Source organism: Pan paniscus, chromosome 3 (genome assembly GCF_029289425.2).
Source record: "Pan paniscus chromosome 3, NHGRI_mPanPan1-v2.0_pri, whole genome shotgun sequence".
In the NCBI taxonomy this organism is placed as follows: domain Eukaryota; kingdom Metazoa; phylum Chordata; class Mammalia; order Primates; family Hominidae; genus Pan; species Pan paniscus.
The window spans coordinates 96,326,670-96,347,476 of NC_073252.2; the positions used below are offsets into that span (position 1 = coordinate 96,326,670).

Genomic DNA, 20,807 nt, shown 5'->3' on the forward strand with positions numbered 1-20,807 from the left:
ATTTAGAATTAATACCTGGTTTTCTGACTTGATAATTACAAAGTATTTATTTCAATTCATTTCCATGTGAATTTTTCATGTTTCAGTAATTGTTTTGTTCCCACATAAGCAGAAATTGTTTCTCTTTTTGCCATAAAAACCAAGTTCCAAAAGTGCAAATGCCGTAGAGAGATGTTACTTCAAGAATGCAGGGGTCAAGTTAATGATGTTTATTGAAAATTACATCATGGAACCAGCCAGGCGTGGTGGCTCACACCTGTAATCCCAGCACTTTGAGAGGACAAGGCGGGTGGATCACGAGGTCAGGAGATGGAGACCATCCTGGCTAACACAGAGAAACCCCTTCTCTACTAAAAATACAAAAAATTAGCCAGGTGTGGTGGTGGGCGCCTGTAGTCCCAGCTACTCGGGAGGCTGAGGCAGCAGAATGGTATGAACCCGGGAGGCAGAGCTTGCAGTGAGCCGAGATAGCACCATTGCACTCTAGCCTGGGCGACAGAGCGAGACTCCACCTCAAAAAAAAAAAAAAAAAAAAATTACATCATGGAACTTTGATTAAGTTTCAGGAGGGAAAAAAGGACATAAAAAGGAAATTTATGGTACATCTGAAAAGACAAAAATGTATGTCAATGAAATGATTAAATCATACATATAAAATAAAAAGTAAGAAAAGTCTATTTTCCAGCATGATTAGAGAAAGTTAATACATTTATTAAATAAATTTACATATACATATCACATATGTATCATCTATACATATAGGTTCTTACTAATTTTAAAAAATTGGAACAAAATAAACTTGATAGTAATTACTGAGATAAGCAAAAGAATGCCCTGCCCCACTCTCCTAAGATGTCCACATGCATGTCCTAATCCCTAGACCCTGTGAATATGGCACCTTATGTGGCAAAAGGGGTTTTGGAGATGTGATTAAATTAAGAAGCATGGGATTATCCTGGATTATCCAGGCAGACTGGATATAATCACAAGGGTTTTCATAAGGGAAAGAAAGAGGCAGGAGGATGAAAGATGTGATTACAGCAGCAAAGGTTGAGTGATGTGACTGCTGGCTGGCAGGGGCCACAAACCAAGGAATGAGGGCAGCATCCAGAAGCTTGAAAGGGCAAGGAAACAGACTGTCCCCTAAAGCCTCCAGAAAGAAATACAGCCCTGCCCACACCTTGATTTTAGCCCAGTGAGATCCATTTTGGACTTCTGACCTCCAGAATTGTAAGACAATAAATTTGTGTGGTTTGAAGCCACTAAATCTGGGGTAATTGATATGGCAGCCATAAGAAACTAACACAACTATATTAAGCAAACTTTATTCAGCCTTTAATATTTTAGAATCTTGCAGCCCCTCAAGATCGGCATGTGAGAATCAATTATTAGTGAACTGTAGATAAGTAGACATGCTGGTTAATGAGGCTTTCCTATTCAGAAGGCTGAATAAGCCAGCTTTTATTATAGAACTTTTGTAAATACCAAGAATTGCTTAATCAGGACTGGTTGAGATTAAATTAGAAAATGTCTCCTAAAGGAAATGAGTCTTCAGGTGAACTTTCAAGGAGATAAAAGAGGATCCTTGAAAAGGAGATGGCAGAGACTTCAAGAGGATCTAGAAAAACCCTAAGAGAAGGGAGGATGAGTAATTACTGGCAACTCGAGCTACATAGAAGTATATGAAGGAAGCAAGATAATCTCATCAGAAACATCGTTTTGAATTACAGCTGACCCTTGAACAATTCAGGAGTTAGGAGCACTGTCCCCCAAATCCCCATCAAAAGTCTCTATATAACTTTAATTTGACTGCCTTAAAACCTAGCTACTAATAGCTTACTTGTTGACATTACTGATAACATAAGCAGTCAATTATCTCAGGTATATGTGGACCCATCCAGGTATATGTGGACCCATGACATTCAACCTTGTGTTGTTCAAGGGTCAATTGTACTTTATTTTTGCCTAAAAGACCACTCCTAAAACACATATACCTATTTCACAAGACTTTGGAAGAGATGGTTATAAGCCTATTGGCATAGATTACTTGACTAGCTTCCTATCACTCTGGAAAGGAAAGCACTTCTAGATAGAAACTGAACCAGACAGGTAACCATGCCAGTGTGGAGAAGTAGGTAAGTTATAGACTTCTCTTTCTCATGGAATGTCACAGTGGAGGTGAGCTTAGGGTTAAGGAACAAATTCACCCAAGGCAGGGTGATGAAATGGAAAGACCATGGACTTTGAAATCAAACAGACCTTGTTCAAATTCCAATTCTACATTGTATTGGTCATGTGACATTAGACAAACGAATTAAAATATTTTGATTCTCCATGTCCTTATCTGTAACATAACTAACTTATGTGGTTAGTATTATATGAAAGTTTCTGACACAAATAATTCCAAAAGCATCAAGGACAAATTTTAGTTACTTCCCAGTTTTCCCTCAGGCTAGTCCCAGAGAGAAAGAATGGAATGCTTTAAGACGTGGAGGATGTCTTCAGTGAGTCTGTGAGCATGTGTACATGTAGGTAGGTAGGGTGGAGGGTGGAGAGTGGAGATCATTTTAGGTGGTAGAACTAAATCCCTCTACTAGAACCAAACTCTATGAGAAATATATTTCTTACATTTGAAAGACAATTCATGGCTTCTCCCCTTGACATGCAGATACTATAATTCACAATTTTTACAAACAGGAAATATGGGAGACAGAGACAAAGTCAACTGCTCAGAGAGACAAAATTAACTATCAGAGGTAGTTAGTGGTGGAATGAGACTCAGCATTCTCATTTCTTGGACTCCCTTTCTATGGTAATATTGTCAGCTATCAGGTTTCTTGATGTTCTCAAGCCACCTCTTATTTTACTTTGGCACAACTTTCTCATTATTATGAAAAGTAGAAGACACAATGATGTGAGAAAACTCAGTCAGGCTTCTTTAAAATGAGAGTTCATTCTTCTCTGAGTGGATCTCACTCTTAAGAACCATTTAAAAACTGAGGTGGGCAGAATGGCAAAGCCAATTGAAATTATTATAAAATAGGCTAAATATTATTTCAAGAATAACTGAACCTATGTCTTAAAAGTATCTTTGTTAAACATCCATTCATAAAATGATATGATATTAATGCAGAGATTCTTCTTATATCTGTAAATTTAAGAGAAGTAGGAACAAATATTAATAAATCATATTTTAAAGGCATGAACATTTTTATTGAAATAAAGGTATTTTATAACATTGTATTATTTTTTAATGTGTGGAGGTCACACAAAATATAAGGCATTTTCCCTCAACACATTTATCTGCATTTTTTTTTTGCTGTGAGGATCTGAGCCAAAGAGGCTTAGATTTTACTTCTGCTTTTTTCACTTATTAGTTATAGATCCTAAGTTAAATTATTTAACCTCTGAGCATTTTTCATTATTTGTAAAGCTGACATAATAATACCTCATACATAGCACTATTATATTATTTAATAGTAATATATGAGAATTTCTGACACATAAATAATTCCACACAACCTCTAATCAATCATCAAGCCAATACCACTTCATTGATATTTCTCAAGATTGTCCATTATTGTCTAACCCCACTGCTTTTATTTTAGTTCAGCTCATACCTGGAATATTATGAGAGTCTCTTAATAGTCTCTCAGTCTCTGGTCTACACTCCATTCTTAGCCATTTTCTACTTTGCGACTACTAAAATATAAATTTAACAATGTCGCTTTTAAACTTAAGATCCTCTAATGGCTCCCTGATTCCCTTAGGATGCTGTCCAATATCCTAAGTCAGATGTCAAGGCCCTACAAGATTTGATCCCTCTAACTTCTCCATTCTTGTCGCATGACCTTCTCTCTTTCCCTACATCTTTGCATGCTTCATGCTAGCCAGAAAACACTGCTTGCAGGTTTCTTAAAGATTCAAACTCTTGCTTCCAGGTCTGTGTACATTTAGCCCTCTGCATAGTTGACTCTATTCATTCTTCAGGTCTCTGCTCAGATAGCATCTTCTCCAGGAGGCTTTCTATGAAAGAGTTAAATGTTATAGCCATATTCTTCCACACTACCCCATTGTGGTAGTTGTAGCACTATATTTTAACTATTTACCTGTCTGTCTCTATCACTATACTCTTTCAGGACCAAAAATTCACCCTGTGTACTTAATTCCCAGACAGAATGATGCATCTCTCAATATTACTTAAATTACAATAATTACGGCTGGGCACGGTGGCTCACACCTGTAATCCCAACACTTTGGGAGGCTGAGGCAGGCGGATCACAAGGTCAGTAGTTCGAGACCAGCCTGGCCAATATGGTGAAACTCCATCTCTACTAAAAATACAAAAATTAGCTGGGTGTGGTGGCGGGCGCCTGTAGCCCCAGCTACTCAGGAGGCTGAGGCAGAAGAATTGGTTGAACCCAGGAGGTGGAGGTTGCGGTGAGCCAAGATTGCCATTGCACTCCAGCCTGGGCAACAGAATGAAACTCCGTCTCAAAAAAAAAAAAAAAAAGAAAAAAGAAAAAAAGAAAAAGAAAAAGAAAAAATTACAATAATTACTAAAATTATAATATTAAATAACAATAAAAATTACTTTCTTTGATGCACTATTTCTCCTCCTTCTATACTGTTTTCGCCATGCAATTCCGTTTCTCAAGAAACTTTCAATGGTTTATTTCCTAACTTAACAAGTTTAAATTCCTCTGGCTGGCTTTTTCAGCCCCTCACAATCTGTTCTTCATACTAAATTTTTAATCTTATTTCCCAAGATGCCACAATAAGTACCCCTGCATCGTTTTTTTGTGTTTTTTTTTGTTTGTTTGTTTGTTTGTTTGTTTGTTTTTTTGAGACAGAGTCTCTCTCCCTCACCCAGGCTGGAGTGCAGTGGTGTGATCTTGGCTCACTGCAACCTCCACCTCCTGGGTTAAAGTGATTCTCCTGCCTCAGTCTCCCAAGTAGCTGGGACCACAGGCACGCACCACCACGCCCAGCTAATTTTTGTATTTTTAGTAGAGATGAGGTTTCACTATGTTGGCCAGGCTGGTCTTGAACTCCTGACTTCAAGTGATCCGCCTGCCTCGGCCTCCCAAAGTGCTGGGATTACAGGTGTGAGCAACCGCACCCGGCCAATATGTACCCCTTTTTAATGGTCTTATGAATATGGCATATAGGTGTCTTACCACATGCTGTTTCCCCGTCTTGGAGTAAATTCTTTTTTTCTCATCCTTTCTCGGAAAAATTCTATCCATTCTTCAGGTATGTTCTCCTTATACAGCTATCTTTGACTAGTAGGAAGAGACTTTTAAGAGAGATTGTTCTTACTCTCTTGTTTTGCATGATATGTACTCATAGCTATTTCTTTTTTTTTTTTTTTTTTTTTTTTGAGACGCTCTGTCGCCCAGGCTGGAATGCACTGCCACGATCTCAGCTCACTGCAAGCTCTGCCTCCCGGGTTCACGCCATTCTCCTGCCTCAGCCTCCCGAGTAGCTGGGACTACAGGCGCCCGCCACCATGCCTGGCTTATTTTTGTATTTTTAGTAGAGACGGGGTTTCACCATGTTAGCCAGGATGGTCTCGATCTCCTAACCTCGTAATCCACCTGCTTCAGCCTCCCAAAGTGCTGGGATTACAGGCATGAGCCACCGCGCCTGGCCCTTATAGCTGTTCTTTTATAGCATCTAGCACAGTGCTGAGCTCAGAAGAAATGTTCAATAACTACATGACTGATTTTAAAGTGGTATATCCCATCTAAAAACTGTATGTAATCTAGGTCTGTTGTTGCCTGAAACATGTAGACATTAGTTTGAGGTGACAGCCTATGAAAACAATTTAGATTTTACAACATTTAGAAAATGGCTAAAATATTAAATAAATGGAGAGCAGGGGAGAAAGAGGTTACATTGAGGTTAAGACATTTCAGTTGTTCAACCTGGACTAACTTGATCTCACCAATGAAGTCTCTGAAAAATAAACAGTTTAGGCAGAAGGCTGTTCACTGCCAAATCATTTTCTATCACCGCAAAGTTCAATTAACTACTCCAGTGAAATTCCCTTAAATGATATTCAGAACATTATGGTGAACAGGAGGCAATCAGTTCCCTATTACACTTTTAAAGAACATTCTCTCCTCTCTTTCCACTTCTTGTTGTGTTGCCCCTCCCAATAGATTTCCTCTAAAGAATTTAAATCACCTTCTAACCTCTTTAAGCTTACATGCATCAATGAGGTAAGTTATAAGTCTTGCCAAAATGTACTGCTTCTGATCTTTTCTAAAAGACATTTTCCTTGATACTCCCCCATAACAGCTATTTAGTAATCATAAACCAATTTTCAACAGAAACTGTTATTCAAATAAATCTGTGATACTTTATAAATATGACATTTCCTAGATTGAAGTTGAAAACCTTTGCACTGGGCCAGAACTTCCTTTGTTTTGTAGCAGGCCTGATAAAATCCTGACCATTGCCTAACATACAGTATGGGTATTAGTAGATCGATTTTGGAAGAGATAAGGTGTTGCTATCTTGTACTGGCTGCTCTCAGAATCCTGACCTCAAGTGATCCTCCCTCCTCGGCCTCCCTAAGTGCTGGAATTATAGGTATGAGCCACCATACCTAGCAAATTTTTATTAAGCACTTGCCATGTGCTAGCACTATTTAGGCACGGGGGTTATAATGGTAAATACAGCAGACAAAAATTATTTCCCTAGGAGAACTTACATTTAAATGTGGGAGACAGTCCAAAAGCAAAATATATATTATCTTATTGATAACTGCTAAGGAAAAAAAATAAAGTATAGAAGTGGGGATATGAAATGGGAAGCAGTGTTGAAATTTTAGAAAAGATAACTAGGGAAGACATCATGCAGGTAACTTTTGAATAAAGACATAAAGGAAGAAAGTAAAGATATGAGACAGAAACATTATATTCTTATAATAGAACAAGAAAGGAGAGAGGAAGGGAGGTGGCATTGTGTGTGCAAGGAGTAGGCAATATACCAGTCTGGAAGTAATTCACTTCTGCATATAACAATCAGTATTGGTTCTCACTATGGTTACAACACCGGTGCATTAGGACTCAGTATATGCACTAAGCCTGAACAATCCTTTGGTTTTAATTGGCAGGAAGGCTAAGGAGATGGCTTCTAGATTGAAGTAGAACAAAAAAGGCACTTTAACTAGTGTCAGATGGGAGATGAGAAAGCCACTTCAGCTGCTTTTGCTAATTTCAACGCTTACATCCAAATAAATGATAGAAGATACTCTATGAAATTATTGTAATATGTAATTAGATAAGGAAGTAGGAAAAATAAAGCAAGTTAACTTGAGAATCTGAAAGAGATTAATGAGTGTTAAGGAGAGATGAACAAAAAATGATGAGCAGCAATGCAAAGGCCCAGGCTGGTCTTCTGGAAGAGTAATAAAATGAATGTGTAACATGGCAGATGTGGGGGCAGTGAGGGGCCCTGAGGGTGGGGTCTGCATTGGTGTATTATGGGTTGAATTGTGTACCCCTCCCTGATTCTTTTTTTTTATTTTTATTTTTTTTGAGATAGGGTCTTGCTCTGTGGCCCAGGCTGGAGTGCAGTGGTGCGATCTCAGCTCACTGCAACCTCCGCCTCCCGGGTTCAAGCGATTCTCCTGCCTCAGCCTCCCAAGTAGCTGGGATTACAGACACGTGCCACCATGCCCAGCTAATTTATTTAATTTATTTTTTAGTAGAAATGGGTTTTTGCCATGTTGGCCAGGCTGATCTCCAGCTCCTGACTTAAGTGATCTGCCCTCCTGAGCCTCCCAAAGTGTTAGGATTACAGGCGTGAGCCACTGTGCCTGGCCCTGGCTAATTTTTTGTATTTTTAGTTAGAGATGGGGTTTCGTCATGTTGGCCAGGCTGGCCCGATTCATATGTAGAAGTCCTAAGCCTTAGTACCTTAGAATGTGACCTGATTTGGAAATAGGGTCATTGCAGATATAATTAATGTCCATGAGGTCATACTGGAGGATGGTTCGCCCCTAATCCGTTATGACTGCTGTTCTTATTAAAAAGGGAAATTTGAACACACAAGCACACTGGGAGAACAGCCATGTTCAAATTGGAGTTACGCTACCATATGCCAAGAAACTATCAGAAGCTAGGAGAGGCATGGACGAGATCCTTCCCCAGTGCCCTCAGAGGGAGTACAGCCCTGCCTACACCTTGATTTCAAACTTCTGGCCTCCAGAATTGTGAGATAATAATTTGTTGTTTTAAATACCCAATTTGTGGTATGTTACGGCAGCCCTAGGGAACTAATGTAGTGCGATTATTTTAAGAGGCAAACAAGAAGAACATCCTAAGAGTGAGGTGCCTGATAGTCTCGTGCATCAGAAAAGTCCCATAGATTTGACTTCAGCAGTTAAATTGTGTTTTCCTGTTTTACCAAACCTTTTTAATTATCGTTTCTTGCTGTAGAAAAATCACATAAAATCTGCTCTTTGCTTAACAAATTACAGGGTCGCTTCTGATTTGTGTGCTCGAAATACTAGTCACCAAGCAGAAACTGATGACTGTGAGAACAGGCGACTATTTAAAAAACAAACAAAAAAAGCCCTTTCTCAACATTGGATTGACCGAGTGAAAGTTGACAGGGGAAAGACACCTCGATTCAGCTATCTTTCTCCAACAGGTTGTACTGCTGACTGCACCGTCTCCCCTGAAGGACTGCGGTCGCTGTAGCCTTGGAGAGCGACCAGATTCCTCACCCCACTCAGGAGGAGCCAGGGCAAGATTAGGGTGCAGAGAAATCGGTTTCCTCCAGCCTCCTACCCCAGGGCAGAGGACCGAAGCCAGCCCCGGCCTCACGTGCATGCCCAGTCGGGAGGACGCCCTCAGTGGGAGAGCCCTGCTCAGGTTCTCCCCGAGGCCGAGGTGGTGGTGGTGGGAGCGGGCGGCGGCCCCGGGATCACAGGACCTCCGCCAGGTTAGCTTTGGCAGTGCCGCAGCCAACCCAGCAGGACGCTTATTTTCAAGCCTGGGGAACGTAGTTCCTCCCGCTTTCACAGAGAGCAGGATGGAGCCCGACGGCACCCCGGTTAAAGGGCCTTTCCAGCGCCCTCCGGGGAACGGAAGGCCGCGCTCCTCCGGGAGGGAGAACGACACACTCTTCGAGGAAATCCTGGGGCGGGCGCTCTCCTCGCTGCCGGGACCTTTGTTTCTAAGCTGGCCACAGCTAGAGCAGACTTAAGTGTCCCAATGACACGCCTGCTATCGAGCGCCCTCCCGGCGGCCCCTCCTCAGCCAGCTGCCAGCGGGCGTCCGCAGGTGTCCCCAAGAGGCGCAGGCCTAGTCGCCTACACGTCCTTTCCAACTTCGTGTCGGGGCGTCAGCTTTGGCTTCCCACCACCCCTCCCGGCTCTGCGGCGGCCCAGCCTCTTCTCCGGTTAATTCCGGCCTGTGCGGCCCGGTCGTCCCGTAAAGAAGGCAGGCCCGGGTTCCGGGTGAGGGGTTGGTGGGTCAGGGTGGGAAAGCAAGGCAGCGGTGAGTCCTCTGCTAGCAGATCGGGCTCAATATCCCCATTCCCTGCTTTCTCCGGGCCCGCCCTCCGCCTCTCAGACGGCCGCCATGAAGATCCTCCGCCGCGGCTGCAGCGGGTCTGCAAACACACGCCCACCCGCACGCTTAGCCTCGCTCGCCACAGAGGGAGGGGTGGAAAAGGCACTGAGCATGCTCGGTGGGGAGGGCGGGGCGCTCGTGGGCCGCGAGTCGGGGCCGGAGCTCTTCAGGCCGGCTCCCGTGCCTCCGCCGCCCGCCCGCTCGGAGCCGCGCCCGCCGCAGGCTGCGCCCGCCAGCCCCGCCCCGCCCCGCCCCGCCCCGCCCCCCGCCGCTCGTCCCCGCCGCGGCCGCGCCGCCTGCAGCAGCACCAGCTGCTCCTCCCCGGCGGCCGCCCCCCGCGGGTCCCTCCCTGGCTGCGGGAGAGACGGAGGTAGAGGGAGGACACAGAGCCGCGCCGCCCGCACCGGAGACCTTCGCCTCGCCCCGCCGGTTCCTCACCCTCGGGGAGCAACATGGGTAAGTCATCCTTCCTCCGCCGTCATCGCCTGACATTTTTTTCTTTCTCGGCGTGCTGCAGGGTGGGAAGCATTTCTCGCGCAAAGTTGCCGGATTTCTCCAGTCCCCGGGTGTGAGACGGTGGCTGTTCCTCCGGGGAGAGTCGGCGCACGCGGAACGCACGCCGGGTGCCGGGGCTGGGAGGGTCCCGAGCGCGGGCTGGGGTGGGGTCGGCCGCGGGCCGGACCGCCGCCCGGCTCCCCGGCACCTCGCAGCCTCGCCTCCCCTCCTCCATTCTTCCTGCCGGTGCCCGGGCACCACGGAGCCTGCCTCGCGGGCTCGCATCTGCAGCTCCATCCCCGTTTCTCCAGAGGCCGCCCGCTTCCTTTTCCCCCGCGTCTACTGAGCTCGAGGCTCGGGTCCGACCACGACCACTTCGTGTAACTTCCTTCTCTGTCAGTGCGACCTTTCCCCGTCGTGGAGACTCCTTATCCTGGGCGGGGAAGTGGAAGCAAGTAGTTTGTGAGGGAGATCTTACAACCTGCACGGAAATTATTTTCCAAGGGGGAGAGCGGACAGCCTCATAGGTTGAAAGGATGACTTGTCAGAGGCCACGAGGAACGTGAGGCAGGATAGAGCCGCTAGCTGTTGAATTAGTGCTGGGTGACTACAGTGTGCAATATTCCTGTGCCCAGCCTATTTTCTGGATTCCTTCGTCCGTCTTCTGTAGCAGGAAACTGCGCCCTGTAACGTTGTTACCGAACTTACATGGTAGTTATTCTTTCCCAGCTTCCCCCTGTCTAATCTGCATAATCTGATTTTAGTTCCTTTGTATTTATAGTTAATCTGAAGAGATTGGTTTGGATGAGAGATTTAAGAGCAAATATGTTTTATAAAACGATATATACATTTGACCTAATTTTTTTACATCATCTATTGCTTAACTGTTACATTCAGTAATCACAGAAATGTCTGATGAATGCTGTCATGTAATTAAGAGCTCAAAGTTTCTTTTAATAGTAGCGACTTGTACTAAGTTCCCCAGTTTGCTTCCACTCCTGTCTGTCATAATTTCCTCTTTTTAAAATTTGCTCCCTTGGCATCTGTCAGCTGGGACTTTTCCCACCCCTTCTGTGCGAGTTATTTAAAGCTTGAGATGAATGTGGTCCTTTCATCTGTTAATACAGTGCTCAACACGTTCAGAGTTAGGTGGTGCAACTCAGAATCTTCAAGAAGTATCTAAACCTGGGAATGGTGTCCATAGAGTTTTCTGGAACAGCAAATGCTTCAGGCTTTGATCCCGACCTTTGGCCATATATCTGGAAGAGGCCAGGGTTGACGGAGGAGGTGGTATGAATCAAAAAAGGTCTAGGGCTCTGAATTTTATTTTCAGTTAAGTTGTTTTTTCTTTTTAACTTGAGTACTCGTTATGCTGAACAAATTTCTGTAAAAATTGGGTGGCCCATTTATGCGTGTCTCCCTTTCTCTTAAAGTAGATTTTTAAATAGGTATTATATCAGATTATTGGACAAGCTGTATATTTCCGTCGAACATACACACGTTTATGTGTGTTCCCTTTGAACATACACAGATAAAATATACTTTGAAATAAAATTCCTTTGAACATACATACACAGATAAATGTGTGTATGTTCAAAGGAAATATACAGTATGTCCAATAACCCTATCTGATATTGGACTGTAAGTTCAAGTTTGGCTTGCAAAATATATTTTCCCATGTTTCCAGGTGAGCCTTAAACAATCCATTTAACATTTTAGCTTACATGTTAAATCTGTACTTTTTCAGTGGAAAAAATCCAATTCCGTTACAACACTGGTGAATAAAAATACCTAAAAGAAACGAAATTATCTACTTAAAAATAATCTTCAAAATCTTGAATGCTATTGCTTGATTTTTAAAAAGGACCAAATAGAAACCTATCTCTCATTTTGAAGCCATCTCTGCTACTCTTTGGTTAATCTGTCTCTTCATAAGCACTGTTTGTACCTTGTTAGAAGCTTTTTAGCACTTACATAATCTACCATATAATAGAGTTGTTTATGTGTGTGCTGTGCATTTAATCATGAGTCCCAGAAGATGAAGTGTCTTATTATTTTTTGTGTTCCCCACAGTGCTTTTCAAATAGAAATTCAGTAGATCTTTGGCAAATTGTTGAACTTAAAGCCACCTATTATTTTCAACTTTTGAACCTGAAGATATAGTCTTCATCTGAACAAACATTTGGATTGGTACATATTATCTAGTTGGGGGATAAGCAGAAACAGAAAGGTATAATTGTACCATGCCTCCCAGTACACTGTAGGTAGGTTTTGAGTCAACCTCAGGCAATCTATTTCCTTCTAAACTCTTTTCAATGGTAAGGCAGTTTCATGTATGATCAGTAGGTACATATGATAATTTAAAATTGAAACCTTGGGTAACAGTTTTATATCTGAGCCAAGGAAGTTAGTATAACAATTCGTGTACACATAAGAAGGTAGAAGGTATACTGGTTAATGATGAGGGGAGGGAGAAGTGCTTTTTAATTTGTCTCAAGAAATAAATAAGGTTGATTTTTAAAGATAGTCTCAGCCGGGCGCGCACTTTGGGAGGCCGAGGCGGGCGGATCACCTGAGATCAGGAGTTGGAGACCAGCCTGACTAACATGGTAAAACCCTGTCTCTACTAAAAATACAAAAAAACAATTAGCCGGGCGTGGTGGTGGGCGCCTGTAATCCCAGCTGTTTGGGAGGCTGAGGCAGGAGAATCACTTGAACCTGGGAGGCGGAGGTTGCAGTGAGCCGAGATCATGCCATTGCACTCCAGCCTGGGCAACAAGAGCGAAACTCTGTCTCAAAAAAAAAAAAAAAAAAAAAAAAATATTCTCATGGCAATAATTTCCTACACAAGAGAGTGAAAGAAAATTCCTATATAACTTTATGGCCATAGCTACTATTTTATGTATATGTCATATTTCAGATTCAACATACATTTAGTGTTTGTTGGATATCAACAGTGTGCAGTGTACTGTATTACAGCGTACTGGGAGGACAAAGATAAAAAGATATTCATGTTTCACGTTTATAATCTTAGCAGGAACAGTATGACACATACACAAATTATAATCGAAGTAAAAGTATAATTTATATAAAAGACCTTTACATATATTATAGATTCAGAGAATGGAGAGAACGTTTTAGAGAAATGGTGTTATTTGAACCAAAGGTGGGTTAAACTTCTTAAAGGTAGAAATGAGACTGTTAATCAGAATGGAGTTGGTCTGGGGTTGGAAGAGAAATGACATAAATGAAGATAGAGAGATAGGAAACATTTTATGAATTTCCAGGATATGATTAAACAGCATTGTTTGGCTAGAGCAAAAGGTAAGGAAATAGTGGGTAACAGACATGAAAAAGTAGTACAGTAATAGCTAATGACCAGATAATGTAGGATCTAAAATGCCAAGCTGAAGAATTTTAACCTGACTTACCTATTGAGAGACCACTAAACATTTTTATGTAGTTAAGTGATGGATCACATCTGTGGTATAGGAAAATTTGTCAGTTGAGTGCAGGATCGATTAGATGAGAAACTACAGAACACTTCAGAAGATTGTTGGAGTTTGGACGAAAATGTTTAATGGCTTGAACCATGTTATGGCAATGGGAATAGAATATTGCAAATAAAGAATAGGATTTACTTGGCAACCCTTTGTGTGTGGAATTGAGAGACACAGGTTTTAGCCTGGGTGATAATGAGGATACGAGAATCTCCTGATACATATTCAGTTAACAGGAAGAGGAAACTTAGATACTGAATTTTGGACCTATTGCATTAGACTTTTTGGTCTGTCCTTTAGTCTCTGCTCCTTGATAACAAGGACGTTGTCATATTAGGATTTGAATACATTTCTAACACTAGTGTCTGGCACATAGTAGCTACATAGAAAAATTGTGTTGACTGACTGAAACTAGATAAAAAATAGTTAACAAACATTTATTTTAACTTTTGAGAGTACAGTTTGAATTAGAGATCTGGAAGTTATCCACAAATATCCTGAGGTGATATTTGAAGTTAGATCAGAGGACAAGAGTCAACAAAGAAAAAGAGGAAAATTGTTCATGGTAAGAATCTTGAGGAATGGGGTTCCTTAGTTTTCTGTAGTTAGGGAAAAAGGAATGGTATGATTTCACACTGAAAAACACAGAAGTCAGAGTGAAAGACTAGAATTGGTATATGGTTGGTTTTAAGAAAGAGTGAATAGTCAATAAGGTCTGTTTTTTCAGAACAGTCAGGAGGGTGATAAGGACTGAGAACAGGCTCTAAGTGCTTTGGTTAGGATATTACCCAGTGTATTTTTCTAAAAAGCCACTTTAAGAGGTTTAGTAGATATGGAGGTCAGTTGTAAAGGCTAAGTGAATAATAAGTGGAAACAGTTCACTAGGTATAGTCATGCTGTATTTCTCACCTTGTTTAAAGATCTGCGAGAAAACGTAGATTTTTAAAAATATTTTTAACTCACTCTGCATGACAGATATTACATTTTAGAAAATATTTTAAAATTTTAAATATATTTTAATTTACAAATTAAAAAAATTATTTTAATGTTACATTTTACATGGAAGGACATGTGCTGTTTTCATGTCTAAGAATAATTTTTAATTTCACCATAGTGCCTCACATTTCTCTGACATTTCATTTTTAATGTCTTTGTGACTTAGTATAGTACAATTTTTATTTTTATAATGTCTGTCATGCAGAGTGAGTCTAGAATGATTTTATAATTTTGCATGGCATTTTGCCTAAACAATACTCTTTACTGATGAATGGTTTTATCACTTTTACTCTTAGACTTTGTGAATTTGAGACTTCTTTAGATTATAGGTATGCTTCTAATTATATTTTTAATTCCTGGAGTTGTAGTTTTCTCTGTAGATAGGTATCAAACTTATAGTCATTTTATTTTGCCTGTATTTCCAAGTCCAGGAATGGTTTTCATAGCTAAATAATAACTACTAATTTTGCCTGATCTTTGCAAGTCTAGGCAGGGTGATAAAATATTTTTGAAAGCTGGTAATTACTAAAATTTATGATTTCAAAAAAGCATAGGTGCTAGATTGGTAAATTTAAAAATTTTTCTTATGTTGGCATTATATCTGTTTTGTATATATCTTTTTTCATATGGGAGAAGGGTTGAATTCACTATCCTTGGTAGTCATATTCTGAAGTCTGTACTACTACTATTTGAAAAATTATAATAGCCTTAACTCTTTTTAAGAACCAAAATGATTTTGCTTTCATAGTGGAATCTTGGAATTTCTAGGTGACTTTGGGGAAATAGTGTGGATGCTCTCCAGAAATTCCTGATTGAACCTGAGATTGAACATAGCAATTCTGGAGTTATTGGTGGCACTAACAACAGCCATCAGAATTACCTAAATTTTAATATCCAGTCATGAACATCAGGAGGAATGAAGGAGGAAGATTCAGTCCTTTGGGAACCTGATGTAATTTTAGATAGCCAAATGTTTGGATAACTGATAAGGAAAAAGTTTAATTTAAAATACATGTTGATGTTGAGTTCAGTTTACCAGTATTTTGTTGAGGATTTTTCTATTTATGTTTATTAAGGATATTAGCTTGTAGTTTCTTTTCTTGTAGTATCATTGTCTGGCTTTGGTATCAGGGTAATGCTGGCCTCATTAAATGAGTTTGGAAGTATTTCCCTTCATTGTTTGGAAAGAGTTTGAGGAGGCTTGGTATTAGTTCCTTTTTTAAAATAATTTCAACTTTTAGTTTAGGTTCAGAGGGTACATGTGCAGGTTTTTTACATGGGCATGTTATGTGACACTTTGGAGTATGAATAATCCCATCACCCAGGGGTTTGGAGTATGAATAATCCCATCACCCAGGTAGTGTGCATGGTACCCAGTGGGTAGTTTTTCAGCCCTTGCCTCCCTCCATTTGTCCCCCTCTAGTAGTCCCCAGTATCTGTTGTTCCCATCTTTATGTCCATGTGTACACCCAGTGCTTAGCTTCCGCTTATAAATGAGAACATGTGGTATTTGGATTTCTTGTTTCTATGTTAATTTGCTTAGGATAGTGGCCTCCAGCTCCATCCATGTTGCTGCAAAGGACATGATTTCATTCTTTTTTGTGGGTGCGTAGTATTCCATGGTATATATGTGTCACATTTTCTTTATCCAATCCACTATTGATAGGCACCTGGGTTGATTTCATGTCTTTGTTATTGTGAATAGTGCTGCGATGAAGATCCAAGAGCATGTGCCTTTTTGGTAGCATGATTTATTTTTCTCTGGAAATATACCCAGTAATGGGATGGCTGGGTCAAATGGTAGTTCTGTTTTAAGTTCGTCGAGAAGTCTCCAAATTGCGTTCCACAGTGTCTGAACTAATTTATATTTCCACTAACAGTGTAAAAACATTCTCTTTTCTCCACAGCCTTACAGCATCTGTTTTTTGTTTGTTTGTTTGTTTTTACTTTTTAATAATAGCCATTCTGACTGGTGTGAAATGGTGTCTCATTGTGGTTTGATTTGCAGTCTCATCACATTAAGAGGATCATACATCATGATCAAGTGGGATTTATCCGTGGGATGCAAGAATGGTTGAACATACACAAATCAATAAATGTGATACACCACATTAACAGAATGAAGAACAAAAATCATATGATCATCTCAGTTGATGCAGAAAAAGCATTTGACAAAATTCAACATACTTTCATTTTTAAAACTCTCAACAGATTTGGTGTAGAATGAATATGCCTAAACATAGTAAAGGTCCTATATGGCAAGCCCATAGCTAACATCATACTTAATGGTGAAAATCTGAAAGGTTTATCTCAGATTGAGAAAAAAAACAGGGATGCCCACTCTTGTCACTGCTATTTAAGATAGTACTAGAAGTCCTAGCAGAGCAAATAGACAAGAAAAAGAAATAAAAAAGCATTCAAATTGGAGAGTAAAATGATCTGTTTAAAGATAGCATGGTCTTATACATAGAAAGCCTTAAAGACTCCTTGAAAAAAAAGACAAAAACTATTAGACCTAATAAATGAATTCAGTAAAGTTTCAGGATACAAAATCAGCATAGAAAAATCAGAAGCATTTCTATACACTAACAGCAAACTTTCTGAGGATGTAATCAAGAAAACCATCCTATTTACAGTAGCTGCAAAAATATAAAATATTTAGGAATAAATTTAACCAAGAAGGTGAAAGATCTCTATGCTGAAAACTGTAAGACATTGATGAAAGAATTTGAAAAATTAACAGATGTCCCATATTCATAAATTGGAAGAATTAATATTGTTACAATGTTCATAGTACTGAAAGTGATCTACAGATTCAATGTAATCCCTATCAAAATTCCAGTGAAACTTTTCACAGAAATAGCAAAACAATTCTAAAATTTGTATGGAACCACAAAAGATCTGAATAGCCAGAATAATCTTGAGCAAGAAGAACAAGGCCAGGGGCATCACACTACATGCTTCAAGTCATGTTACAAAGCTGTAGTGATCAAAACAGTATGGTACTGGCATAAAAGCAGACACATAGATCAATGGAACAGAATAGAGAGGCCAGAAATAAACCCAAGAATTTACAGTCAATTGATCTTCAAAAAAAAAAAAAAAAAAAAGCCAAGGAAACACAATGGGGACAGGACAATCTCTTCAATAAACACTGTTGTTAAAACTAGATATCCACATACTGGAGAATGACATTGGATCCTTATTCATCCCATATACAAAAATCAGCTCAAAATGGGTCAGAGATTTAAACAAAAGATTTGAATTTGAAAAGCATAAGATGCGCGCAAGAAAATACTGGAGAGAAGCTCTATAAGATTGGTGTTGGCAATGATTTTTTGTTTATGGCACCAAAAGCACAGGCAACGAAAGCAAAAATAAACAAATGGGACTTCATCAAATTAATAAGTTTCTCTATAGCAAAGGAAACAACAAAATGAAAAGGCAGCTTACATAATGAGGGGAAATATTTGCAAGCCATATATCCGATTAGGGGTTAACATGTAAAAATAATCAGGAACTCATACAACTCAGTAGCTAAAATAAAATAAAAGTACAGGTTGAGGATCCCTAATCCAAAATCTGAAATGCTTCAAAATCTGAAACTTTTTGAATGCTGACATGACATTCAAAGGAAATGCACATTGCAGCATTTGGAGTTTTGGTTTCAGATTTTTGGATTAGGGATGTTAAACCAGTTAGTATCATGCATGTATTCCAAAATCTGAATAATTTCAAAATCTGAAACACTTCTGGTCTAAAGCATTTTGCATAAGGGATACTCAATCTGTATTTACCTAGATGTAAATAATAAATGAATATATTAGAATAGGTTATTGTCTCAGTCCATTTTGTGCTGCTATGACAGAATACTGCAGACTGGGTAATATATAAAGAACAGAAATTTATTCTATCAGAGTTCTGGAGTCTGGTAACTACAAGATCAAGTGCCTGCAGGTTTGGTCTTTGGTTTCAAGATGAGGCCTAGTTGCTGTGTCCTCCAAAGAGGAGAAACCTTGTGCCCTCACACAACAGAAAAGCAAAAGAGAAAATCCACTCTGGTAAGCTCTTTTTATAATACCATTAATCTATTTATGAGGGCAGAGCCATCATGACCTAAACACCTCCCATTAAGCCCCACCTTCCAGTACTGTTGTGTTGGGGATTAAGTTTCAACATGAGTTTTGGAGGGGACAAAAACATTCAAACCATATAGTTATAAAGACTATTTCAGTTATAAAAGCCTGTGATTCCTTGAAACTGAAGTTTGAAATATACTCCATATCATTGATATCTTAAATATAATCTCTATATAACTTGTTTTTCTTTAGTGTTCAAATGGTAATGTATACTTGAGGTAGCAACTTAAGGGTTTGAACCAACTTTAGCTTTGTCTGAATAAATGACCTAAAAAACCATTTCTCATGCTGGCTAAGATATGGATGCTGGATTCAAATTGCAGGTGAAATAATTCTCTCAGTGCTTCTATTTATATAGCTTTTGTAACTGGAAGCATTTCAGGAGTTAAAACCAAGGACTAGGTTAGTGATAAATGGAAGTGGTTAAATTGAGCTCTTAGCTACAATTGGCTGTACAGTTGACCGTTGAATAACATGGATTTGAACAGCGCAGTTCCACTTCCATGTGGATTTTTTTTTCAATAAAAGCTATACCAAGTGAGTCGCCTCTCCTGCCTCCCCTTTTACCTCCTCCACCTCTGCTGCACCTGAGACAGCTAGATGAACCCCTCCTCTTCTCAGCCTACTCAAGAGTGACTATAATAAGGATGAAGACCTTTATGATGACCCACTTCCCATGTAATGAACAGTAAATACATTTTCTCTTCCTTCCATTTTCTTTTCTCTAGCTTACCTTATTGTAACAATATGGTATTTGATGCATATGGTATATGATGCATATAACATACGTAATATGTGTTAATTGACTGTTTATGTTATTGGTAAGGCTTCTGGTCAGCATTAGGCTATTAGTTAAGGTTTTAGGGAGTTAAAAGTTATGTGTGGATTTTTGACTGAGTGAGAGGGGGATTGGTACCCCTAGTGCCTGCATTGTTCAAGGGTCAACAGTACTTGTAAATGCCAAAGTCCTTTTTGTTCACAAAATGATTTTAGGTACTTATTGGTACTGAAATATATTTATTAATATCTGGGCTACATCTTTGTATTTAGCAGATTAGTAGACATCTCTACATGCATAGTTAATTAAAACTCATTGAGTTCAAAATAAAACTCATTTTATAATTTTTAATAATGATAATTAGAGGGGTGCTGGTAAATGTTTAACTAAACGCCTTTCTCCAAAATAGCCCTGATTTGTGATGGCTGTCAATTTCCTGTGGTGTAAATACTACCCCCATGGCTCATTTCAAGCTACTAAAATAGTGTCACTGAATGCAGAGTTGAGAAGAGATAAGAGGTAGTACATCATTATATACCATATCCACCATACAGACATAATCTCATTAGCACATATAATAGTAAAATGTAAAGTAAGTAGTGATGGTTTTGAGTGTTAATTCTTCTGTTTTAGTATAACTCATTTATGTTTATATAATTTCAATAATGGCTGTTTTAATAACTGCCTCATAAAAATCCTGAAAATTTAATAATTATATCTCATGGGGTAGTATAGGGGGCTGTATACCATTGAGTTCATAATTACCATTTATTAAGAATTATTGATGTCAGTTATGCTACACTTTACATATTTTTAAAACTGAATTTTAATCCTTTCAACAATTCTATGAAGTAGGTGACACTGTCTCCATTTTACTAAATCAAAGAATTAAATAATTTATCCAAGGGGACAACTAACACTCCAACGTCCTGATTTAGAGCAATGGTTTTCAAACTTCAGCTTGCATAGAATCACTTGAAGAGCTTGTTTTTAAAAAATACTGGGCCCACCTTCAGAAGTTCTGGTTCAATAGATGTGGGGTGGGCTGAGAATTTGCATTGTCAAGACCTTCCCAGGTGATGCCACACTGGGAACAGCACCACCATCAAGCATAGGCTGACAAGCTTTTTCCATAAAGGATCAGATGATAAATATTTTAGGCTTTGTAGGCCATGAGGCGGAATCAAAGATACTACATATTGGGTTAGTGTGTAAGTAATTGTGGTTTCAGACTGTGCATTTTAAATAATTATTACTAGGCGCAAACACATCTTTATTAATCAAAATAAGAACATTAAAATCAACA

At 39.7% G+C, this 20,807-nt stretch overlaps 1 protein-coding gene across 8 annotated transcripts in view; it reads left to right on the plus strand.

Annotated features, from left to right (window-relative positions):
- Positions 1-9,781: 9,781 nt before the first annotated feature.
- The window catches only part of RAP1GDS1 (Rap1 GTPase-GDP dissociation stimulator 1), a 173,473-nt gene continuing 162,447 nt past the window's right edge, over positions 9,782-20,807 (plus strand). The window contains exon 1 of one of the 8 annotated variants that reach the window (XM_055111644.2): positions 9,782-10,049. In XM_055111644.2, the coding sequence (XP_054967619.1) occupies positions 10,046-10,049 (4 nt within the window). In that variant the 5' untranslated portion in view covers positions 9,782-10,045. The remainder of the gene's footprint in view (positions 10,050-20,807) is intronic. The other 7 variants (XM_003829915.5, XM_003829916.5, XM_055111648.2 and 4 more) reach the window with 7 other exon arrangements.